Genomic DNA, 27,991 nt, shown 5'->3' on the forward strand with positions numbered 1-27,991 from the left:
ACAATTCGATTCTAGGCCGTAAAATACGATAGCGGCGCCAATTTAGATGGCAAGACAATAAAACAAGTTTGGGTAGACACGATTAAGTACCCTATATTGATGGCTAATAATTCAAAGTGAACATCAGATGCGTCCCGGCTCATCTTGGTTCACCATCAAGGTATATATAGATCTTTGCAGTGACGGATTGCAGTGGATGTGTGGGAAAGAATCAAGTTCAGTATTAATGTTAACTCTGAACTTGAACACAAGCAAAATTATTAGCGATTCACTTGTTAAATTTTAACAGATAGGAAATTACAGCTCACACACAGGGAACGAGGCTTACATGGATGCCTGGGGTGAGCTAGTGTGTGTGTATGTGCATCCAAACAGGAGACAAGGTACACATATATATAAGGTTAAGAATACGGGGCAATACGAGTATAAAACTCTCTCTGTAAAATACAATCTCACATATAATCACTGGTGAGATGCGTCGAAAACTTTCTTTGGTGTTCTAATGACCAGCCTTCATCATACCGTACACTAGACGGACCCTGGAAGTAACTAAAACTCTTCCTAGTGTGTGTCAATTACCAGTTTTCATTATACAGTATGACGGTCGGACCCTGGACATGCCCAGGACCCCAATACCTCACTCATGCTGGTTCACATCTTACAGAATCAGCAGGCTGCCTTGCAACCCTGCCACTGCAAGCTAAAGCAGCAATTAATCATAACAATAACTAAAACCTCATGTCGACAACTGATAAGCCTTTACTTATCACACATCAAGAAAATGGCTATTTTGCCCTTAAATGGCACCGGTAGTCAAAAGATGTAATTAAGTTGTTTAGTTATATGACTAGTTAGTAACAATCGCGCACTGACGTCAGCGCATTTTTGTAACATGCGATCTCTTGATTCTATGCTGGAAATGAGAAATTTTAGTAACACACACACACACACACACACACACACAAAAGCTGCTCTGGAGAGCACGTAGGGTTTTGTAATTGAAGGAGATTAAGTTAAACAGAATTTCGTACATCTATGGCAAACAGACACAGCTTAACGCAGTATACGGTAAGGTGAACAATGGTAAAAAAAAAAACACGATCAAGGAGCATGACACCATCATATCACCATTGTGATTATCAAAGTTTACTGGACGTAAACTGATAGTGTTACATCGTGTACATGGTACCACATCAGTTCATGCTCAACAAGGTGCATGAGCATAGTCAAAAGCTATCACAACCACCCAGTATGGGTGATCATTGTTAAAGTGGACACCCAGGGTCACTCGTAAACAAGTGACGTCACAGGATAGCAGGAGGCCGGACTGGCCGACCTTGAGTGTATGCATACATCTGAATATTACGACCTAACTCTGAGATTACGACGATGTTGTTATCATCGAACGTCTAGCACCGGCTGTTCGTTGCAAATAACACCTTAATATTGCTTGACCGACCTACCAGTGCCGTTAACCTACATAAGTCAACCATATCGTGTTGCAAATAAACAACCTAAATTAAGTGAAAGGGACTGGTGCCACCTACAAATACAGCCATGAAACGTCTAACATACATACAAGGGATCTTGGCTACATCAAACTACATGTTTCTTTAAATTGTTATACAAGATACTCACCTCCTGCAGTGGAACTGCACAAAGACAACGCCCACGCATCATCGTCAGCGTCCACACACCAACACTAGCTACACACTACTGAGCAGCAACAGCTCCACGTCACTAGTGTTGGGTCATTATACACATTCTTTTGAGTCTGAAATGATGTTTACTAATTTTGGAAAGTCTATTGCTTCTTCAGTTTACCACATTTAGTCTAGATATTTTTCACATGAAATGGAATTTTAAAGGCTTTAATCACAGTAGAGAGGATTAGCAGTGAAACGGACAGGTCTAGCAGCCTTTAGAGGTTTAACATCAGAAATATCAATTCACAAGTAAGAGCGACAATTATCTGAACGTCACTTTGGACACTCATTGTCAAAATATAATTATCAATTATCATTTCTATGGCTAGAATTTCATTTGACATGGAAAGTACAGAAAAACAAATTCGATAGCTAAAAAAAAGCCAATTGACCAGGCGAAATAGATCGAGAAAACGTAATCTCCAGGTAAATGAAGCCTTGTTAGGCTTGTTTGTTTATGTCACAGTGCTTTGCGCCCTGTCATCGTGAATTATCTGAATCATTGCAATGGACAATGAACCATATCGAGCATGGCCTTACACTATGGGACGAGTGCACATCAGTAAAACTTGGGGAAACGTTGAGTTACATGACTGGCTGTATAGGTTGTCAAGGTACGGCGCTGAGGAGCATACCACTGTATATCCTGCTAGGCTTTTATCATGGTCCATCCCTGAGCGTGTGAGGTTTAGTGGCCAGGAAGTCCTGAATTATTTTGAGAAAAATGCGACGTCCATATATGGTGGTTGTGGCGAGAACGTTACATGGAGGCTGTGTGGACATCAATACACATAGGCAGTTTTTAGCGTGTATTACTGTTGTGAAGTTTTACATTTATTTTGTTCCAGTGTTTTTAGCCTATGTTACTTATTGATCGACTATCACACGTGTTAGCAATGCTCGCTAGTATACTCACCAATATTCTAAATTAGTGTGATAACTTTATAACGATAACAGCCAGGAACTTGAAACTATATATGTACTAAGGGAACCTCCAAGGGTGTGCCTCTAAGTACGACTTTATTCTATATTTGTGTTATTTCTTATTCGTACCGCAGAATGAGTTTTACCTCGCGAGTCCCCGTCTCTTGAAAATTGTTACACAACTTCTCAAACTTCTGTATGCCGTCTGCATAAACCTCTTCAGTCATTTTATTCCAGTCATCCACTACTCTTTTACTTTAATAGTACTACACATATTCGTCAAGAGTTTCTTACTTAATTTCATGGTCTCCTCTAGTCGCTTCTCTCCCCATAGCTCGGAACTTTTTAGCCTCCGTCATCGTTCTGTTTTAAGAGTTTGCGATCAATGTCGTAGCTTTAAGTTAATGACAGCTTGAAACATGAAATTCATTTTGCCTACTAAGGACACCCCAAGGGTGTACACTAATGCTATTGATCTAATTCAAATTTGGTGTATATATATGCGAGTCAGTTCTCAGCACCATAGCTGCATGACGATGATATGCAATATATAAATACTAAGGGAACTCTAAGCGTGACTTTTTTTTTTTTATATATTACTTGTGCATGTTTGTCAGCACATTACAGATGTCTGATGATATGGAAGCTAAGGGAGGATTCAGTCTGGAAATGGTGAACGTCAATGCAACAGGACAATACTTTGAAGGGTTAGAACGGTCACCCTTCTTAGGGATGGGATACATCAACATGTGCGTTCGGATGAAACGTCTGGTTTTTAAGCAAATGGAACAGACGAGCAAGCACAGGTGCAGGTTCAAAGTCACAGTCAGTACACAGGGATGAATGGCATCAGGACCATATGCCTTCATTGTGCTGAGAGAGAGAAGAGCTTCTCGGACAGTTCGAAAAGAGATAACGAGTCTTTGGATTAATGAGGAGCATCAGGGGGTGAATGTTAGTCATGCAAGGTGGAGTTAGATGAGAAATAAGAACCTATGAGAGTTGCTTTGTCAACTGAAGAGGCAGATATAGTACCCTTAGAACGGAATAATGAAAGTTGGAGCTACAGAAGTTGTTAGCGATGCCCATGGCTGAAGATCAGAAAGACCTATCAGTGGATGATTTCACACTTCCTGTGAATAGCAGGATGCTTTCCTTCACGATAATGTAGTTAAAATGATTACAGGCAGGTATAGATGCTAAATAGAAGTCATAAAAGTTTTTCTAACCCAATATACCGATCCCTTGTCTGAACAGCAGTTGAATCATGGAGTAGAAGAGGTCGTCTTGGAGGAAGAGGGGATAATTGCTCCCATTTCCGCTATAATAAACTTTGTTATGCATCTAACGGAGACAGAAACATCACCACATTAAAAAAAAAAATGACACAAGGAAAGTCAGAAAAGTTTTCCCTGGTTATTCCAGCCAGCTTTGTTGAGACGCCACTAATTACATTTAGAAAGGGTTTCTGGAAGGGGAGGTGCCTTTGAAATACATACATTTATGAGAGCTTGGTAGGATAAACCAATTGGGGACAATATTGTGTAGCTACAGTAAGAAGGATCAGAAGTGAAAAACAGATCCAGAGATGTAAGTGGTCACGGCAGAGGATGATAAACTTTTTGTTAGGACCGCCGCCATATTCATAACTAGTCAAAATATCAATTCACTTCTTTGTTCACTGAAAAATTCGTACACTGAATAGCCTCTCTTCTGAAATTTAGACACTATTATCCCCCCCCCCCCCCGAAAACTCTAGTTCTGTGCTAATTAACATGACCTAGGGTTTAAAGTGTAGACCTGGGTATGCCTTGCCCAAGTTGTAGTTTGGGAATTTCTGTAACGGTTGCCATTAGGCTAAGCAATCACTATTCATCATTTACTTGTATGTAAAATTCAGTGATCTGCAGTGGGGATTAACAAGTTCCCCAGTCTCATTCCATGGAATACCCTTTCATTTTAAATCAACCGGGTCAAAATAAAGCAATATCATGCTATCTAATTAGAGCAAATATTTACCATTCTTGCATAATCTATTTAACCTGGTTTTCTTACTACTACACATTCATGTTCTGGTGAAAAATACCGAATGACTTTTGTCCTCTTCCTAGAAAATTTTGCAGATCCCGTCCGAGGTTCAAGTTTACTTCAAATAGAATATATATTTTGGTTCTTGATACCTCGAGATATATATATTCCCATAGGAATCTTGAAAAAAGCTTTCCCTTGTTTCACATATACTATGAATATTGGAAGTTACTACATGAACATGAACATAAAAAGTGCTGTATAATACTATTATCCAGGTGACATACTCAACACTGGCTTTCAAAAAAATAAAAATAAATATCAGTACAAGATCATGATCATTTAAACAGTAAGCATAGGAGTTTGAAAAACACCACAACATTGGTATTTCTTTATTTTCTAATATAATATTTCTGCAGACTGTACAGTAGACGCACTAATAATGGACTACGATCATCGCATATCCCCATTGCCTCAACCTGTTCCTTCCTCTCACGCTCCTCACTGTAGAGGCCAAAAATTAATTTCTGCCTAAACAACATAAAACACTGAGAATATTCATAAATATTCCCTTTAAATGATATATCTCATGATATACAGTAGGTTTAAAAGACTAAAAAAAATGCAGAATGTGTATTGTGAGTTTAGTGGCTCTAAGTGAGAAAGTGGAAAGAAAGCAACGGGTTGATTTATCTAATACTCTGAACATGCTTATATATTCACTATTAACAACTGTAAGATTACCACTACCTGCATGGAATACTCAAGATGGCAGTGGACAGATGTGGCATGCAGACACTAATGGCACTAGGTATACGTAAAAAATTTATACACTGTATAGTCACATATCTCTCAAACAAAATTATACAACTTCAATACATTTCGCAAGTAACTTCTTAGTAAAACTTCCTTGTGTTTAATGCAACATATATACGTGACCTCCAGCAAACATAATTTTTCATAATTCAATTTATTACATAAAGTCTTGTATAAAAATATGGAAATAAATTTAAATTAAATCAAATGTTTCTTCTTTATTGAACTGCTTGTTTGAAAGAGACTATTACATACCCTGGGCGCTTCCCCTGCCGATGTAGGTGGGTCTCGATCTAACTAAAAATATATCCTTGTGATACTATCAAACAAACACTCACACTCGCAATTCATCTACCGGTGACACTGATAACCTGAAGAACCAAGCCTATCATGTACGGAGCTCACATTACAAGTTGAGTAACTGCTTTAATCAATGTGGGAGACGTGAAAAATTCACTCCTTAATGAAATCTAACCAGCTTTCACTGATCTGTGAACAATCACTGGGTCCTCTTCAACTACCCAGTCTATTAAGGAAAATTAATAATAGCACCATAAAGCAATGGTATGAACAGGACCCAGTGGCTTGAAATTTGGCGTCAGTTCTGCAAATAAAAACAAGTGAAATTTCTTGTAACAAGTTTCAGTATTTCTCAACCAGTGTTGAGCACACAAGATCTTGGGATTCCAGGCATTGAGAAATCACCCACACTATCGTATGCACAAACATTACTGTACACAGCTTGAAAATTACGTATGATGTTCTCGACTTACATTTCCTGCAAGACACTATATTCTGGGGTATTACTTAAAATTTTAAACTGCATTTCCAAAACATCTCAAAACATAAAGCCAATCACTCCAGAATAAAATAAAATAAATAGCCGAGTGATAACCATCAATGCAGCCATCATATGACAAAAGTATAAATTCTGTGAAATTGTAAACACCATCAAATCAACAGCTACCTCTATTAACCACTTATAAAACCCAGTCTTATACGACTGGCTACTTCATATACATTCGACTACAACCAGATACATGAGATTGGCTAAAAACTTCAAAATCAAAATATTCAAAGATGAAAATTTTAAAATCAAGATAAGCAGAGAGTACCATTTTCATAATGTGTGAGATACAACCATCATTTCTACCTACAAACATACAAGTTACATATATAAATGAAAAGATGAGAGGTTAGCAAGATTTAGCATTCACATTTTGCTAGTGCAGCAATAATAACAGAGTAAGTACTTAGATATGTTCTAAATATAAAACTTTTTAAAAATATGATTACGCAGATCAGCTGACTCTGCATGGGACAAAACTAAGGCACATGTATACACGTTTTCTTGGGGGATTTGAGCGATATGTCTTAAAGGCAGAGACAGACCAAAAGCAGTGATGAAGGTCAGTTTGAAAAACACTCGAAGGTTCATAAAAAAAAGAAAGCTATGTGCAGCAGACCTTCCATATGCAGTGAAAATCACAACTGTCCTCAACCACTGCTGTAATATAAGGGAAGACGAACACCAATTTGGAATGTTCTATAAACTACACTAATCTTGACAAGACATGATAATTACAAGGGTTACCTAAAAATATTGGGTGAAGAAAACTAAAAGACTCTGTATCATTGCAAGGCAATCCATTGTACTATAGAGGACGTGAATTCACGAGCTACCTCATTCAACATATTTGGTTAGTATGTTTGAACTACCAGATAACTGCCAAGGTTCAAAAGGTGTAAAAAGATCACTGAATTAGTATTTACAACAGCCAAGTAAATCCTAACACAAGAAAATCATTGGCATCTACTATTACTCCTCCAGTGATCTTGACAACAAACACATAACACCTTACTGAACCCACCTACAGTAATCTACTAACATTCACTATAAGCCAAAGGAAACATGCTTGTCTTTTGTAACTAAAACTGCATGAGAAGTCACAACCAAAACCAAGACATCATATGAACCGATAAAAATATTTAACAAAAATGTGAGCATGTCACATACTTCACAACTGACAAAATGTATTAGAGGATTTGTTCTTGTAAAACTTTGGTCCGTGTAAAGAGAAAATTATTTACATTACTGAGAAGAGGAGGTAATGCTCAATGATGGACCATTGTTAACAATTTAAATTTTGTTGGTGTTGCCTATTTCATAGCAACCATAGTTTCCTACTCTGCATTTGTCTATAAACATTAATTCTGTTCTGTATTAATACTACCACCCAGATATTTTCCTTCTAGTGTGATGGTAACACTTTCCACATTAAGTGTTTATAATGATGGCAAACATGTTAGAGGCTGAGGTAGGTACGAGTGGTATCTAGGGTATCCTGGGGTGGTGGTGAGGCATTCTGTTTCTCCCACTGGCTAAGTGCAGCATCAACCAGCATGTATAGACATTTGAACTTGTCAGCATCATCCTCTGGCGGTGTGGGAGGTGGGGTGACCTGAGCAGATGTGTTATAGGCATGGTGCGCATATTCAGTCTGTGGGACGTAATGTTCTGGTGTGGATGGAGGGTACAACGGAGAGTCATTTGGAGTGTAAGTTGGTGAGTGGGTGTCTGTGTACACTGGAGAATTAGTTGCCGTCACCTCTGCCACAAAGTTTGGAGCCGTTGTAGGGGCAGGTGCTGGAGCTGTGGGTGCTGTTGTGGTGGTGTTAAAGGTAGGGCTGTGGTCTGCCTCAGAGCCACATCCACAGGGACATACAGCTTCATAGTGTGGCTTGGCAGATACCCTCTGTTGCTCTGCAACCCATGAAGCAACACGAGATTCCATAGAGAAATCATAATCGTGGTCTGGGAGATCAGCAGACTCCCATCGTGGTCGAGCACGAGCATAATCATTTTGGGCTGAGCGCGAGTATTCTTCCGAGTCGATACGGTCCCTGGGGGAGACACCCTTAAGTTTTTTAGCTCGGCGAGTAATGGTATACTTTTCTGGATCATTTCCCTCCCGTCGGATGATCTCTGGCAGTATCCTTCTCCGTGCGTTAATGAACCAGTTGCAGACCTGATAATGGAGAAAGCGTTGAGAACCCTGGTATATGATTAACTTACGCAAATCAACAAACACACAAATCATATCCTGAAACTGGTTCAATCCCTTGGCCAGGTTGTAAGCACATAAAAACTACCACTAAAAATTACCTAATGATGGTCAAACCTTATATTACGTCACACTTTGCAATTAAAATCAACACTTCAGAATTTCTGATTATAAAAAAAGTTATTCGTATTGTCTAGAAATAGTAAGGTGAGAGGCGGTATACAAGGCTACATGGCTGCACCCTCTCATGTTACTTTACATGAATTACATATAGATAACTACCTGAAGGACTGAAAGGTTGGCAGCGCGGGACAACTGCAGCTTCTCCTCATCAGAAGGATAGGCATTATAGCGGTGGTCATACAGCCATTTCTTCAGTATCTTCACAGATTCCTTTGGAAGGTTTCCACGCCGTTTCCTGGCAGCTGCCGCAGCCGCCCGTAGGTAGGAGTCATCGCCACCTGAGGAGGGTTCGTCAGTGCTGGACGACGATGATCGCTCACGACCTGCAAGAGAGAAAAATTTACGGTCAGTGTTCTGATGTAATACCCTGTACTGCAATACTACATTCTGAATACATTATGTATTGTAAATATCTAATAGAGACATTGTGATAAAGCACACTTTTTTTTTTTTTTACTGTGATACACAAGGGGAATTCAGCAATTATAATAAAAAGGTTTGCAATGCATCAGTAATACAGCAACTATGATGTTGTCAACGAGACTACCAAAAATTTACCTTATCTCAAATGATGAGGCCTAGTGCAAAATGAGGAAACATGATATATCACTCATGATGTATAATAATCTATACATACAAGCTAAACGAAACAGTTTCTTTGGATATGACATTTCAATAAGCCAAATGACCATAAATGATGATAAACTCGTGACCCGAGGAATAATAATAATAGTAATAATATAATAATAATAAATAATATCCCTTGGGTATACAGGAAAAAGAACACTGAAGGAGGCAAACTAACATACGAAAATCATGTCAAAGAGGAGAAGACTGCATCAAAGGGTAGATTATATACCAACGGACCATAATCACAGGCAAGAATATTCAAAAACGTTTTCAATTACTGGCAACGGAAATTATCGACGTTCTGGAAGACGAAAGCAGAGGTAAAGAATAGGCGTTAAAGATACAGCGCAGGGGACAATGCTCAATGATTGGAACCGAAAAATGCTGTTTACCCCTTAAACACAAAGCAAAGCGAAAACTTTAAAGTTTGTGACATACTCTTAACTGAAGAAAATGTAAGTTCTTAAAGACAAAACTATAAAGGAATCCGATTCGATAAAAAGTAAATTGCAAAATGTCAAGCTACTGCCACGAAGTTGGGAATGATCCTTTACGGGAACGTGGAATTATAAAGCCAAATCACAAGCTACGAACTAAATGACCCGCATGATAATGATACCGTACTTGTACACTAAAATGGGAAATGTAATCTGGTGATTTCTCGCAATTATCGAGACCTTGTTGCCATCTTAGCGTCAACACTCCCATAAAATATATAATTCACATAGTGTAGTGTTGTAAGACTATCAACGTATGGAACAATTTACCAATTAGTGGTTGACAGCACTTGATAAATATTTCAGGTCCACGACCTCTATTATTTACGTCTCAATATTCACACTGACACGTTACAGGTTAGTTCCTCTGATTTATCTGTATATCTTCCAAGTTTTACCACACTAATATACGAGTATCTGATGTCTTACGCCAATACAAACAGCCTCGAAGAACTCGTTGGTCTCATGGTCTGTTGCTTTTGGAATTCCTTTGTATTTTAACAGGTAACGTACTTACAAAAAACCCTTCTGCCTTGTTTACACATTTTATTCTAGACAAAGTCCCAGGTCACAGAGTCGAAGGCAGCGCGAAAACTTCGACTGAACAATGAACACAGGCGCGCAACATGTCGCATATTCCCGTTGCATTTCTATGTTCCTTGTCTTGATGTCTGCGTGGGCGGAATGTCGAGTAAAGATTCAGTCAACGGAAGAACATCAGAATGAGAGGATCCTAATTACAGATCTACCCAAGGTTGGGTATTGAATACCCAGTCATACATGTTCATGCTGACAATGGTCTGAATTATTTTTAACATATATACTGAGGGTGTAAAACTCTTCTACTGTGGCTGGTCCTGGTTTCCAACTTGCTGAAGGGAATGGATAACGCTGCATTAGTCTTAATACGAGAATGTCACGCTATCTAGGCAGGGTTAATGCTGATCCCAAAAGGTCATAATACTTTCTATGCCAGGACTTTCACCACCGAGTGTTGGAGATGTTTTCTATTTTCACTAAAAGTCTTAAGAAAAATAGATATCTTGATATCGTTCAGCATCAGGTTTACGACGAACACTTTCTTCGTCGTCTTTGGCATCAGAGGAGTGCGCGAAGGTATCCATACACGACAAACAAGATCCACAGCAGAGCTTCCATCTAAGGTGGCGTTACACCATGCTTTGGCCTGCACCCGACTCTAATCAAAGTAACGTATATCTTTGACGTGTGAATTTGAAAGTCAATCACTACACGCAGTCCTGATTACAGATAATGATTCAATCATGAGAGCACGTATATACTAGTATACCGTGGGAGGTTGTAAGCCAGGAAAACAATGCAGGCAAAACAAGTAACAGTTCGCAGCAAAGCCAGGGGATGGTAAATTAGAGGAAATGACTTGACGGGACTCAACCTTGAGAGGAAAACTTGAAATCAAGGAAAAAAAAAAAAAAAAAAGTGGGGGCTATGACTTGGGGATCCGTTCATAATACGATACGTTATTGAACAGAGAAGTTCCAACTTATGTTGCAGGCGGTCACCGTCGCAAGCAGGCACGCACATATATGGCTTTTACTGAGAAAATACTATCTCAGCGAACAGAATATGACAAAATAATTTATGAGAGAACAGGTAGGGGAGCAGTTTTGATGCGCGGTAAGAACATGGGCCCGAGATTGAAGGGATAACCGGCCAATCTGGTGAAGGAACCTCGTACGGTAGGAATACAAGAACTCGCACTACGCCAGCTGGCAGTGTCGCCGGGGAAGGAGAGTGACCAGGTGGGCCCTTCACACACCGGTGTCGGGTCAAACGGCCATCAGAAAACCGATGTAGAAATTCCATCAAGGCACCAATGTAGAAATCATGGGTAACAAAGGATTAGTATTACAAGTATTACTAGGGAGGGGCGGGCTGGGGTGGTCACGTGTTACCAGTGTGTAGGGGGCCCCTCGGGCCACCTTGACTGACTGGCGGGCTGGGCAACCTGTCCCTCCCACCCTACCTGCCCCAGCACCAGCCCCCACAGCACCAGCATCCACACGGTCAGTGGCCATACCCGAACGAACACAATGACTCCCTGCCCAATACACCCAAATCCAGCAGGACTGTCAGCAGAGAGCCTCCACATGGGTATACACTATAGCCTTCACTTTATGGGTAACCATAACACCATGACTACCTGACGACAGTAAGGGGCTGGAGGGTTCTGAACTAATATTCCAAACAGCACGACGTTATGGTAAACAGGACCAATTGTTTGACTCCAACAGTTACTGCGGCGCAACACACACACACACACACCCATATGACTACAATTTATGGGGAGCGAGTTTTACATGTGCTGCCCCGTCTCTTCATCTTATAAACATATACCATGTCTTAACTCCTGTGTATGCACACCACACACACACACACACACAGTTCATGCCAGGTGTGTGTTTAAGAGGAACGAGGCCATAACAATCAACCTCTTTCAACTAACAAGGAAAAAAAATATCGTAAATTTCAACTGCTGGAGGAAGGTGGGTCATGTTTACACAAGGTCAATTGATTACCACAAATGTCTCAACCACTTCTATTATAAACCCACAATCTTCAATGTTTCATAAGAGGACTTACTTACGAGTACTTAACACTAAGTTTTGCCCAAGCGTAGCATTCACTGCAATAACATAAAGAATTATGAAGAGTCATGCGAGTTACATGTCCAGTGTTGTGTGTGATGGAGATACCGTATGTTTGACTTAAAAGCCAGCAACCCACGTGTGGGTGAGGCAGGAAGACAAGACAGCTAACAGGAACAAAGAAACGAATCATAATGACAGACTCGCCAGCGCTGGGTAACTGCACAGCCGTCATAAACCCTCTGGATACGCAGGTGGGTAGTACTAGTGATATAGTATCTACCGGGTCGGACGGTGATAGCCTACCACCTACTGAGAGAGAGAGAGAGAGAGAGAGAGAGAGAGAGAGAGAGAGAGAGAGAGAGAGAGGGGGGGGGGGGGAATCTTAACAAGAAAGGTAATCATATCCTAAGTTCAGAAAGTAACGCAAGTCACAAATCAGTATCGCTCGCCAGGCTTGCCAACATTCTTCATCAATTCTGTGGCGTTTGGCCGTCATTGTGACAATGGTGCGTGCCAGCCAGCCAGCCAGGAACCTGACCCACCTGACATCAACAAGACCAGCCTGTCATGCCACAGGGAACACCTGCCACTCTACTGGGCCTCAGGTGTTGTGGTCGCTGCCAATTACAATGATGGTCCTCACACAAAGAGGAGTGACATTTCGCCTCACACAAATTCACATAGTCTCACCACCAGGCGAACACCGGGGAAACCTAAGAAGGTCCTATATAAGTATTTATAAACTGTATTGTGATTGTAACGAGGCCCGACGGGACGCGGCCTACCACAGCTGGGTCGACCGACGACCCAACTCACCGTGAAGGTAATGTTCGGTAAACCACATATACGTATATCTCATTTCGTTTTGAGGAAGGAGTGGTGTTGCTATGATGCTGGCTCGCTTGTATGGACACAGTGCAAAGTGCAAGGGTTCGATCCTGTCTTCACATTCAAACTGGACAAGTAATAATAACTGGGTTAATTTTGAACGAGACTAGCCAACGTTCCTAATACACGGCAGCTGAAAAGTCTTCTATCTATCACCGCCTAACTTCTCGAATATCAAATCGATTTTAATCAAAATTTTTAAATGAAAGACTTCCCGTGGAGCTGCCCAAGCATGGTACAGACCACAGCACTACCCTACTTTACTACTCACAGTAGACTCTACTGCACCCATGGTACACCCCACAGCATGGCCCATAATGCACCTCAAACTGGTCTTTCAATTCCAGGTAAGAGAGACGACCCGACTACCCCGGGCGGTAGTAGGTATTGGCCCAGTTGAAAACAATGCCACTCTAAACTGTAGAGATAATGACTAGAGGATCCCCGATAATACCTCACCACCACATGTGGTTATCTGTTGGTAAAGACCTCGTCTTAAACAGATAACACGCCACCACACGACGGTCGCCGCTCCCCCCTCCGCCAGAAGACCCACACCACTCAACCAAACCCACACCCGAAACACTACAGTGCATACACATTCACATGTGTAAGTGTTCAATTGTCTATCTTTAATGTATGGGAAGGGAGTTTTCAACTCGTGGTGCCCCATCTCTTGAGCATTCTCCACTATCATGCAAGTTAAATACATGTACGCCATCTACATTAACCAAATCCCGTCACTCTATGACATTCATCATCCATTAATCATATAATATACAAGTATTTTTTTATACATATTTTCTATTAAGTTTCTTGATCAATTTCATGTTTTACCCTCTGGTTGCTCTATCCCTACATCTATCGAAGAACTGTTCAATGTCCACGTCCTCGATCTGTTTTGAAACCTTATAGGTTGTTATGTCACACGTCACTCTTCCAAGGTAGGCAAATCTAAAGCATATATCCTTTTTCTTGTAGCTGTGTGTGTGTGTGTGTGTGTGTGTGTGTGTGTGTGTCTTGTAACAGATTCCGTCTGCAGCTGGCAACATCGTGAGTGTCGCCTTCGAGAAGGATGTATCATCGTCAGCGAACGCCAAAGACCACAGGCAGGTGCTATGAGAGTGAATGCTCTGGCTTCTGCGGCAAAGTTGAGGGAAATTATATATGTACAGCAGGATAATGTTTGGGTTTATGTGCGAGAACAAGATGGGAACTTAGTGGTGCTTCTGGTGAAGGACCAGAGGGACAGTATGAAAGATTACGTAGAAGTGAATGCCAGACTAACGAAAGTTGAGTGATTGTCAGCGGTTATGGTGCAACTGGTAGTGAAAGGACTAATTCAGTCCCACATGGAAGGAGATTGTTTTGGCACTTATCGAAGCAATGGATCGACTTATATATATATATATATATATAACATATATATATATATGTACACTCAGTTGTTATATATATATATATATATATAACAACTGAGTGTACAATGGGGGGTTCGTGTAAGCAAATAAATTCCCGTGGTTAGCGTTAGCGTTCCTTGAACATGACGCATTCACGGCCCACCCAGGGTCGAGCACATACGTGGGTTACGGAATCCTGGTTACAGTCAATCTAGCTATTCATCCTTCCCTGGCTTACGCTAGAGTATATATATATATATATATATATATATATATATATATATATATATATATATATATATATATATATGTTCGACCCTGGGTGGGCCGTGAATGCGTCGTGGTCAAGGAACGCTAACCGCTAAACCACGGGAATTCATTTGCTTGGACGAACCCCCCAATTGTACACTCAGTTGTCATATATATATTTTTCTTTCTTTCTTTCATAATATTCGCCATTTCCCGCCTCAGCAAGGTAGCGTTAAGAACAGAGGACTGGGCCTCTGAGGGAATATCCTCACCCGGCCCCCTTCTCTGTTCCTTCTTTTGGAAAAAACAAATATTATATATATATATATATATATATATATATATATATATATATATATATATATATATATATACATATATATATATACATATATATATATATATATATATATATATATATATATATATATATATATTTTTTTTTTTTTTTTTTTTTATACTTTGTCGCTGTCTCCCGCGTTTGCGAGGTAGCGCAAGGAAACAGACGAAAGAAATGGCCCAACCCCCCCCCCCCCCATACACATGTACATACACACGTCCACACATGCAAATATACATACCTACACAGCTTTCCATGGTTTACCCCAGACGCTTCACATGCCTTGATTCACTCCACTGACAGCACGTCAACCCCTGTATACCACATCACTCCAATTCACTCTATTCCTTGCCCTCCTTTCACCCTCCTGCATGTTCAGGCCCCGATCACACAAAATCTTTTTCACTCCATCTTTCCACCTCCAATTTGGTCTCCCTCTTCTCCTCGTTCCCTCCACCTCCGACACATATATCCTCTTGGTCAATCTTTCCTCACTCATTCTCTCCATGTGCCCAAACCATTTCAAAACACCCTCTTCTGCTCTCTCAACCACGCTCTTTTTATTTCCACACATCTCTCTTACCCTTACGTTACTTACTCGATCAAACCACCTCACACCACACATTGTCCTCAAACATCTCATTTCCAGCACATCCATCCTCCTGCGCACAACTCTATCCATAGCCCACGCCTCGCAACCATACAACATTGTTGGAACCACTATTCCTTCAAACATACCCATTTTTGCTTTCCGAGATAATGTTCTCGACTTCCACACATTTTTCAAGGCTCCCAAAATTTTCACCCCCTCCCCCACCCTATGATCCACTTCCGCTTCCATGGTTCCATCCGCTGACAGATCCACTCCCAGATATCTAAAACACTTCACTTCCTCCAGTTTTTCTCCATTCAAACTCACCTCCCAATTGACTTGACCCTCAACCCTACTGTACCTAATAACCTTGCTCTTATTCACATTTACTCTTAACTTTCTTCTTCCACACACTTTACCAAACTCAGTCACCAGCTTCTGCAGTTTCTCACATGAATCAGCCACCAGCGCTGTATCATCAGCGAACAACAACTATATATATATATATATATATATATATATATATATATATAAGCGTCCTAGACCAAGTTGCTGTATAACTGTAAATGAGTAGTAACAATGAACCATTTTTAAGTGACAGCGAAGACAGCTACATCTATCGGCTTTTTTCAACAACAGTCTATCATAGCAAATGGCAAGACTGCCCGTCCACACTTTCGACAGCGGATCTCGTAACCTCTCAGGCTGTGGCAGTTCTGGTGATCGTGGCACCAGGCAAAAGATCGACTGAACAGAGCCACAAGCTTGACCCCCACACCCACCTGTGGAGATAAGGCGACTCCACAATCAATGTGAAGATGTTACGTCATGCAGACCGATGGTCTCCGACCGACCACACTGCTTCATTGCTCCTCTCAAACAGTTGGTCAAGACTGCGGTTACCAGGCCCACGCCCGCCTGCAAGCCTGACTGATGAGAAGGTACAGCTCCTAGATTATTTTTCCTTATCATTTTTTCTTAATTTTTAAATTTTTCCGAAGGTGCGCCAATATCTCTCTGCCATGTCGCGTAGTGGGTGTTACAGGGTTTGCTATCACACTGCTTTCAAGGAGTCAATTCATTTTCATCTGGTGTATTGATATGGGCTGGTTTTATGGTACAAACTCATAAGCAGCTTTCAGGTATTTCAGTCAGTGAATTGTGACATGTTTCTCGAGTATGCCCTCCAGAGGTTTGAGTCTTGAGTGATTTCAGTCATCTTAATTCACGCCGTGCCTAAAACTAGCCGAGCAAACTGAATTCCCCCCCCCAACTCGAATCTGTCGTCCACCGAGAAGATTATTGTCAGCTCACAACAAAAGAATCCCTGATTGGAGAACACAGAGTAGTGAAGGGTCACTATAGGAGTTCACTTCTGAAGATTGGCAATACCCTTCCTGCCAAATCTGACATGACAACTATGGGGTGTGCTGGCTGAAGGCGGGAGAGTCAAATGTCATTAAGATCTCTTGAGATCATAAGTAAGCAAACTGTAGAATAACTAGAGAACAACAACTACATGTTCACATCTGATAAGACTGCGCCGTTTACGGAGGAACAGAAGGGTCTACTGTTCTCGAAATAAAAAGCTGAGAATAATATCAGGTGCAGACGTTGACAACAAGGATTGCACTGTTACCATCGGGCCACATAACCAACACACGACCACACAGTTTACTACTGTTATGCTCCCGCACTAGACACCCTTCCCCATCTCCCGATCATTATCGTACTGAGAACATACCACAAGCCGGTGTCACGTCATGCGAACGAAGACTATTTCCTAATGCCTGACCGAAAAGCACTCGCCGCACGGGAAGCCGTACGTCACCCAGCTCTCTTACAGCAACACTGAGCCTTTTGTTTACATGGATTTGAAAACTGTGACGTCAATCTGCGTTCATTCACTGAGGTGACACAGGATTATACCCTACCCAGGAGGTACAGGAACAACTCTGAAATGCTTTATATATATATATATATATATATATATATATATATATATATATATATATATATATATATATATATATATTCTTACTAGGAGAGGACCACATCTTTACGCAGCACATTTAAGGATAATATGACCGCTTTCAAGCAGGCTCCAGATCCTAAACAGCAAAAAGACTTAAGGTCACTAATCTCCAAAAGCTTACTGGCAAATCCGCATCTGTCATGCTCCCACAATCTTAGTTGCATGATGATTCAACAAATGTTTATTAATCTAGGAGGATACAGATGATGAGTTCACAACATTGCATTAATCTGGTACACAGTCTTGCAGAATGGTACACATCATCCAGGATTTGAAGCGTTGACCCAAGATAATTTCATCACAACGTAACGAACCATCAGCATAAAATAGCACCCAACAGAACAAATTTTGTTTTAATTTAAATTCATGACTATGATAAATGCTAAAAAGCTAAAACAATTACATTACTATCAGGTATTACGCTCGTAATAGACAAACCTAATATTCAGTAAATCAAACAGAATTCTACTCCATGTCCACATCTCCGGCTTCATAAAGCAGACCACCCAAAAATTCCCACACTAACGTCGCCTAGGACTGGTTTGTTCAGGGTACGGTACAAGGCATTTATCCCTAACCAACCTTAACTAGCCTAGAAAAACGTTAGAGGCCGAATTTTCGATAATCTCATACAGTTCTAGCTACCCACAAAAAATACCATACCAGCAATAATTTTGGTAGTCACGAAGGCCTACCGGCTACCGCTTCCAACAGCCTGCCCAATCAAAAGAGCATCACGGCACCTTGGTCCTAAGTAGAGCTCTTAGGGTAGACCTCCGAAACCACTGTAAAGTACACGTAAGTTAAGATTCCAGACCCAGCTATAAGGGAAAAAGACCTCCCAAACCATCATAAGGTACACACGTAAGGTCTCATACCCAGCTGTGGAGGTAAGACTTCCAAAACCACTGTAAAGTATACGTAAGGTCAAGTCCTAGGACCAGTTGTGAAGACCTCCCAAACTATTGTGAGGTAAGGTAAAGTTTCAGACCTACCCCTAAAGCTAGCAGACCTCCCAAACCATAGGAATGTATATGTAGGGTAAAGCAAGGTCAGATAAGGTAAGGTCCCATACCGATGAGTTGGGGAAGAAGACCTAATACCAATCAGCACTACCCTGAAAAGGTACCTAATTCCCCGTGATGTGTTGGGACTGCTTAGGGAAGACGAATATCAGCAGAACACTTGATAAAGAAATACCTGTGAACCTTTTCATCAGGGGAGACCTATATACCATAAGTCGTGGACTTAAAAAAAAAGAGGTATTCCGTCTTCGTAAAACGTATTCAAGATGTTTGCTTTCACTTACTCTTGGTAGTTTCATGTTTGTAATCCAGCTGAAGAAAAAGTTAGTCGTAAATGAAACAAAACGTCTGCCTACGAATCGGTATACACTAAAACGAATAAAATGAGACTGATCTAATCTAAATACTCTGTCTTATATAAGCTTTGTTTCTCAGACAGAGAGGGCCACTGGGAACATGTTCATGCTCTGAGGGCCAGACCCCTTAAAATCTCTCTTAAAAGCAAAGCAACGTACCATCCTCTGAAGATTATGACTGAAACGTTTTAACCGCTCCGTTACGGAGAATGAAAGGGACAAAGAGACACCATCTTAATCTCAAAAAAACGAAAAAGAAAAGAGGCGTATCAAACAAAGATTCACGCCCTCCTACACCTTTCTCTGTGGTATGTCATGCAGGGTGTTGGCTAGGTTGGGATAGAATATGTTACACCCTAACCTAAACAATCCCAGCCTAGAAAAACGGTCGGAAAGGTAGCAGGAAGCGAATCTTCAAGTGATCTAAAGAGGCAATCTAAAAAAAAATTCAGGATACAAATGACTAATGACCTTGAACTTCAGCGAACAAGAGAACATCAGCTGCTTCCGGAAAGATGGCAGGCTAAATCGGATTTTACGGACCTTCAAAACAAGAAAAGGTAAATTCAGGCTACGGCAACGTTCTTCAATATACTAATTCTCTTCCAAAATTAACAATGTTGTGTCCTAACATCACCATGGCAGGCGACACTGCTGTCGGAAAGCGAGGAACGATCTTTTACGACGCGCATTTATACTGTCTAGCGAGACCAGTAACTCAAGCTAGACAAATTTCTTTAGGGTTGATTTTGCTATTTCCATCAATATGCGCGATAATGACGTTTACTTTCATTCTTAAAATTAATCTGTTCAACGCAAATATACATAAATTATTGTATCATGGTTTGTTGTGTTACTGTACCAATTGTGTCCATGTTTGCCTCAAAAAATCTCCCGCTGTGTCAATGTATTGTACCACTGAACGCTCTGCTAACTCCACCCACCTCCTGACATGTGTCCTCGGTCCACACTATCACAAAAAGAAAGAAAACGCTACCTCACACTAGCAACCTGGGATTAAGAACAGAACACTTTTATCAGAAAAAGTAAACCATAAACCGAGACGTTAAACATTAAGTTATGTAAGAAAAGTGAGGAAGATCATCCCCCCAACTGTTAGTGACCGGATGTTGTCAGTGTGTACATACTACATAAAAATAAGTGGACATGAATAAAAATGTTATCTCCAAGAGGAAAGACGTAACTGAAGTCTATGGTCCGCATGGGCTATACATGTCCTGTATGCTGAGTCCCAAGTGATCTCAAGAATTATCGTTAATACCTGAAGGTGTTACGGGAGTTCGGTTGGGATGTAGGTTGACGTGGACGACCCTTATGAACTTGGGCAGCTGAATAGGCCTAAAGCCCACACAACCAACCATCCATCCCCACGTTAGACCTGCCCTGTCTAGATCGGGCCACCTGACCTGAGAGGACCTGCTCTGTCCAGGGCAGGCCATCTGGCCTGAGAGGACCTGCTCTGTCCAGGGCAGGCCATCTGGCCTGAGAGGACCTGCTCTGTCCAGGCCAGGCCACCTGGCCTGAGATGACCTGCCCTGTCCAGGCCAGGCCACCTGGCCTGAGATGACCTGCCCTGTCCAGACCAGGCCACCTGGCCTGAGAGGACCTGCCCTGTCCAGGCCAGGCCACCCGGCCTGAGAAGACCTGCTCTGTCCAGGCCAGGCCACCTGGCCTGAGAGGACCTGCCCTGTCCAGGCCAGGCCACCTGGCCTGAGAGGACCTGCCCTGTCCAGGCCAGTGAGAGGACCTGCCCTGTCCAGGCCAGGCCACCTGGCCTGAGAGGACCTGCCCTGTCCAGGCCAGGCCACCTGGCCTGAGAGGACCTGCCCTGTCCAGGCCAGGCCACCTGGCCTGAGAGGACCTGCCCTGTCCAGGCCAGGCCACCTGGCCTGAGAGGACCTGCCCTGTCCAGGCCAGGCCACCTGGCCTGAGAGGACCTGCCCTGTCCAGGCCAGGCCACCTGGCCTGAGAGGACCTGCCCTGTCCAGGCCAGGCCACCTGGCCTGAGAAGACCTGCCCTGTCCAGGCCAAGCCACCTGGCCTGAGAAGACCTGCCCTGTCCAGGCCAGGCCACCTGGCCTCTGGAAAGATATTTTCTTCAGACAGCAAAGTGAAGGACAGCTCAGTTCGCTCCGAGAATGAAGACAATGGGTTTTGAGGTCAACTTGAGGGTGTCTGGTTCGTTGTCCTCCAGCAAGTCCAGGTTTACGAAGCGACCGAGTAAGACTCACCAGGGGTCATGATGTTATTAGCCTGACCGCAGGAGGTCACCGAGGGTTATATGATATCACCAGTGTGACCAAAGGAAGTCACTACAATCGTAATTCACCAGTATAACCATGGTAGGGAGGTCACTAGCGTCATAATAAAGTCACCAGCATACCCATAGGTCACTGGGGGCATAATAAAGTCACCAGCATAACCATAGGTCACTGGGGCATAATAAAGTCGCCAGCATAACCATAAGTCACTGGGGGCATAATAAAGTCGCCAGCATAACCATAGGTCACTGGGGGCATAATGAAGTCACCAGCCTGAAAATGAGATGTCTACAAGGATCATAGTAATGTCACCAGTATGAACCACAGTTTCTTTGGTTGAATACACTACACTTCATATGCAAATGCTATTTTCGCTGCGAAATACCAAACAGATAGCATTAGCAGACCCTCAGCATAACGTGTTAGCATACGATATTCAGCCTTAATGCTGTTGGAAAAAGTAGACAGCATACAAAACAGGGCTTAAAACCTGACCCTCGTTTACCAAACATTCTCTTCAACGCCACCTTTTACAAATATGTCAAAGAAACAAATCACAACTCATCAGTAGTTTACCCTTAGTGGTAGCTCTAAGAAAGTCATCAGAGGTATACCCTCCGTGGTAGCTGTCATCATTGGTATACCCTCAGCGGTAGCTCTACGAGTGTCATCAGTGGTATACCCTCTGTGGTAGCTTTACAAGTGTCACTAGTGGTATACCCTCTGTGGTAGCTTTACGAGTGTCACTAGTGGTATACCCTCTGTGGTAGCTTTACGAGTGTCACTAGTGGTATACCCTCTGTGGTAGCTTTACGAGTGTCACTAGTGGTATACCCTCTGTGGGAGCTTTACGAGTGTCACCAGTGGTATACCCTCTGTGGTAGCTCTACGAGTGTCATCAGAGGTAGCTCTACGAGCGTCATCAGTGGTGTACCCTTAGAGGTAGTTCTAAGAGTCATCAGTGTACCCTCAGTTGGACCTCTCGCGGAATATCACACAATAATTGTGGATTCACATAATCAAGTCGATAAATGGATGAGATAAATTATTCGGAGTAGAGCAACAGCCATACACTAGCTAAGTCACCTTGGAAATGTGACAGCGACCAGATCTGTGCTATAATAAACTCACAAATCTACATCTTGTCTCCCTAACCTCCAACTAAAGCAAAATCGCACCTAACCTAACGTTCTTGGGAGGGTCCAAAACACCGTTCTTATGAAGGTCTAACAAACAGTTCTAATGGGAATTTTTAGAAAAGTCTAACATCCAAGGAGTTCTAATATATAGGTCTTAGGGTCAAAAATAGTTCCACACCCTTTCCAACCTCTTCTATGCCAAGAAAATTAAAGGTTACTTTCTCACAGTTGAAGTACTGCAGTCTTTCAGTTCACACATGTTTATTATATCTGTAAATCATTTCATCATTACTGTCGACGTGTAGAACCAAGGTGTTCTGAACATTAACTCCATTTGCCACGCATCTCTCCTGGTAAAATATCATATAAACAATGTAGCTCTTTAGCGAGACTGCCAAAACAAAATAATTTTGCAGTAAAAACCACGCATTAGTAAATGCAACTTTACACTTTAATCAAAATGATTCTAAATACAAACAACACCGTCTCTACCGACGTATCTAACGTCCGTTGGGACTACGGGACTGAAAAGCCAGTGAACTTGTATGCATAAGGTCGGCTTAGATCATTTCTGTATGGCACTTTGACTGTTAGAATAATAATAATAATAAATAATAATAATAAAGGGTCGTCCGCTACCGTTTCTCTGGTAAACCAACAGAGCAACCGTAAACTGGGCTTTATTCAATGATAGCGCCACACTAGTTCACCCTAACTGGTAACTGTCTTCACTAGCGTGGAAACGTCAGTATGTCATACTAAGCGGTTGCTGGGTCTTATTAAATCTAAGGACGTATGATAGTGGGAAGGTGACTACGTTCTGTTCAGTTTAAAAGGTCAACGCTGGAACGCACAGTGCGAGTCACTAGGGTTTGTTATGTCTGAACCCCACGCTAGATCACACCTCCCTGGCTGGACTACCTCTTCCACCCAGAACTGGATCTGGCGGGCTTGGGTGGATCGCATGGCTGCTACACCGGCCACCTTCACCATCCCCTCGCTCGGCTGACACCAAAACCAGTCTTTTGTCACTGTGTTGGCAACTCCCTCCCCAGAAAAGAGGAAGAAGCTCTACAAGACGACGAAAGTAATGCATACCCTCTCGGCTACCCCCACCAAGAAACAAAGTTCATCGCTTAAGGGATGACAAATCCGATAATACTAGTGTAACAGCAATAACTCTTGGCTACAGACGTGCGTAAAAGACAAGAAATATGATACCTTCTTGCCTTGCGTCAATCTGTTATGTATGTATTTATCTGCTCCTGCCTAGTTATTCCATGACTTACCTAGATACCCACACCCAACCAGCTATCACCTGGAACATACTCACTCTCTTATATATAATAAAACTGCATTTACTGATAAAATCAATATACCCCCTCTGGAACCAGTCTTAAAATCAGTATGCCTATTAACCTGCAGCCGTAGACGTTCACTTTAGAGTCTTATTTCTCAGTGTAGTAACGTCTGCGAATTCTGATATCTTACAACGAAGTCCATCATAAATGCCAACCATATTATGAGTCAGGGAAGTGATCCAAACATTGATCCCTTGCGGTACTCCACATGTTACTTATAACCATTCTGAGGTTTGACTGTTAATCACTACGCAGAACCAGCCAATCAGCTTTCTTACCACCAAAGTACTGAACTCTGATGCAGTACTTTACTGAATGTTTTCTGAAAATCTAAACTGACGACATTAACAGCTTCACTTACATCATATACACTGATCATATGAATCACGTGACAAGTAAAACATTTAAGACACCAAATTGGCAAACTTCGCATCTACTGGAACTTTCCGTGTAGCATGTGACTTATTGGGAAAAGTTCTATGCTTTACGATCGTTTCAGGCACTTTTCAATTGCTTTGATGAAACTTAAAGATTACACATATTGGTACAAACTGGAATTATTCACCAAGACTGCTGTTAATCCTCGTGTTACCCAGGCTCCTTAGAAGATGTAACGCACTTCTGTTAAGCTTTCACAATACAAACTTCCAGTAAATACAGCAATCGCTGCTCATGTAAAACGCTGCGCAAGTAGAGCAATGACGATTCATTTCATACTAAGACTTTAGCTAGGAACAATATGAAATGAATCGTAACGAACATTAGACCGTTATTTTTCCGACACAACTATCAACAAAGCAGTTTGGCTGAATGTTGAAAGAATACACATATAAACCACCTACGTTCAGGAAGGAAATTTTTTACACTTGATAACAAGAAACCTTCGCTAAAGTCAAGTTTTCAGAGCTTACCTGTTGCAGTAATGAACAAGTCCTCGTCTTGTGAGGAGTTATCCGAGAAGTAGTGCATTGTGTAACGCGGCGGGGGACCTGCTTGGCTCTCTCTACACACCACACGTAGCTCTAGCAAGGTGCAACCTACACCACCTCACCACTGGCTACAATGTTTCCAGTGTCCACCCTCCTTTACCATACACATACACACACACTGTGCTACTGTAATTATACGCCAAGCGATGAAGACCTCCCTAGCGCGACACCTCGTGGTGATGGTGTGGGAAGACAGCCACTGTCAACTGTCAAACTAGCCACCGTCACTCCCACTGAATACCACACTTTTCTAACACTAATCCGCACTTCCTCTTCACAACATCCACTTTTCAACATCCACTTTTAGCACTTGGATTTGTGTATAGTGCTCACCACCACTCAACGGGCCACTTTGACAAAAGGAGCAACCACGTGGTGCACTTGGACAACGCGCCAAACACAAACACTTGTTTCCTGTGGTTCACAGTCACCAGGGCGTCCAATAACGGTGTGTTGTCTTCTCTCGGTACAAAAGGTCTACTGAAATATGAGCTGAAGTTATCAAAGCACTGGCCTACAAGGTGGTGATGAGCAGCGTAGGTATCACAGACAAGGGCTGTTGCCCGTACGCCTTGGCGAACACCCACCACGTGACTGACGTTGGATGCCCGTCCCGCTCCAGACCAGCCCAGTCTCTCTGCGGGAGGGGGAGTGGGGGTCGTTGTGGGGGAGAAGGAGGGAGGGGGAGCGGTAGGCGCCAATGGCCGGGCGGGGCGGGCGGGGGTAGGGTTGGGGGGGGATGACAGACCAGCCCGCGCATCGTGCTGTACATAAGAACGATCACACGCTCAGTTACCCGACGGCATTAATAGTTCAAATAATTCATTTTTTTTCACAAACCTTCCGTCAAAGCAATTTTGTTTACTTAACCAAGTACTTCCCTAGCATTGTCCACAGACTCTTCCAGCTCCCTGTTTCCCGGTACAAGTAAAATTCCATAAATACTGAGTTGTTGGTGGGAGGAGGGTGGGGGACGCTGAGCCCGCGTACCCAGAACTCACTTCAAAGTAGTTGCTTCATAAGTAAGGTGTTTTGATGAACGATTTTTTTTCACACTTATCAAACACTTAGTGATGAATGCACGGAACACAAAGAACAACAGCGATATCACAGAAAAATGAATATTCTTAATGAAACAAGACTTGTTCGGGACAATGTATTTCAATTCAATCCAGCCACATAACCTTATCCTACCTGACCTGACACATTAACGTAACCTGTAGTGAGGGTAACCACGTTTACACCTGTAGGGGAGAATTACTCAGGTCACAGCGGAGTACGCCACCACCTTGGGAAACTGCCTCTACAACCATGATAACTTTTAACTCCCTCCTCCCCCGTGCCACGGTGCAACCTTGGAACCGATACCGTCCACAGTTGAGGTTAATCTTATCATTTGGTCGAGCAATATGGTGGCTTGAGAAGGACTCCCCGGGGAAGATTGACTTGCCGCCTAAGATTCGCTTTAACCATCGCTAAACGAAACTTCTGGACACTGGACAGCATCTCCGAACTTGCGAAACAGCCGAAGGATCGCCCAGGACCAGCGCAGTTATACGTAGGCCTACAGCAGTTATTTCAAAAACTAGACCTTGGCGTTACTTTCTCCAGAGCGTGAAGGATCTTGTGGTGGCAGGGTATGGCCGGGTCTGGCTGGCCGCCGCCGCCACTCTGTGACAGTGTAGAGCCAGCACCACACGCAAACCCGGCCGAGATCCCTCCAGCCTAAAATAGCTTCCCACGCGGAGTTCCAAGGCCCTCATATTAGCCGTATTTAATGCCTCAGTACTTCATATAACTTGCTCTCAATAACTACCTTATTACTCGGTCTCACTCTAATTTCTTCTTTATTTAATCATTAGTATACTTCACTAATGTCCTTATTACTGACCTACTTTGAATCAACGTCCTTAGTACTGACCTACTTTACTGTGAATCATCGTCCTTAGTACTGACCTACTTTACTTTGATTCATCGTCCTCAGTGCCGACCTACTTTATTTTGAATCATCGTCCTTAGTACTGACCTACTTTGAATCAACGTCCTTAGTACTGACCTACTTTGAATCAACGTCCTTAGTACTGACCTACTTTGAATCAACGTCCTTAGTACTGACCTACTTTACTGTGAATCATCGTCCTTAGTACTGACCTACTTTGAATCAACGTCCTTAGTACTGACCTACTTTACTTTGATTCATCGTCCTCAGTGCCGACCTACTTTATTTTGAATCATCGTCCTTAGTACTGACCTACTTTGAATCAACGTCCTTAGTACTGACCTACTTTGAATCAACGTCCTTAGTACTGACCTACTTTACTGTGAATCATCGTCCTTAGTACTGACCTACTTTACTGTGAATCATCGTCCTTAGTACTGACCTACTTTACTTTGATTCATCGTCCTCAGTGCCGACCTACTTTATTTTGAATCATCGTCCTTAGTACTGACCTACTTTACTTTGAATCATCGTCCTTAGTACTGACCTACTTTGAATCAACGTCCTTAGTACTGACCTACTTTACTTTGATTCATCGTCCTCAGTGCCGACCTACTTTATTTTGAATCATCGTCCTTAGTACTGACCTACTTTGAATCAACGTCCTTAGTACTGACCTACTTTGAATCAACGTCCTTAGTACTGACCTACTTTACTGTGAATCATCGTCCTTAGTACTGACCTACTTTGAATCAACGTCCTTAGTACTGACCTACTTTGAATCAACGTCCTTAGTACTGACCTACTTTACTGTGAATCATCGTCCTTAGTACTGACCTACTTTACTTTGAATCATCGTCCTTAGTACTGACCTACTTTACTGTGAATCATCGTCCTTAGTACTGACCTACTTTACT

General features: G+C 42.2%; 1 protein-coding gene across 3 annotated transcripts in view; it reads right to left on the bottom strand.

The window, feature by feature from the left end:
* Window positions 1-5,036: 5,036 nt before the first annotated feature.
* The window catches only part of LOC139758442 (uncharacterized), a 76,515-nt gene continuing 53,560 nt past the window's right edge, over window positions 5,037-27,991 (bottom strand). For 2 of the 3 annotated variants that reach the window (XM_071679863.1, XM_071679865.1), the window contains exons 2-3: window positions 8,822-9,045; window positions 5,037-8,503 (exon numbers count right to left, since the gene is read on the bottom strand). In XM_071679863.1, coding sequence (XP_071535964.1) covers window positions 7,781-8,503; window positions 8,822-9,045 — 947 coding nt within the window. In that variant the 3' untranslated portion in view covers window positions 5,037-7,780. Of the gene's footprint in view, window positions 8,504-8,821; window positions 9,046-25,057; window positions 25,733-27,991 lie in introns of those variants that run through there. The other variant, XM_071679864.1, reaches the window with a different exon arrangement.

Source organism: Panulirus ornatus, chromosome 30 (assembly GCF_036320965.1).
Source record: "Panulirus ornatus isolate Po-2019 chromosome 30, ASM3632096v1, whole genome shotgun sequence".
Classification (NCBI taxonomy): domain Eukaryota; kingdom Metazoa; phylum Arthropoda; class Malacostraca; order Decapoda; family Palinuridae; genus Panulirus; species Panulirus ornatus.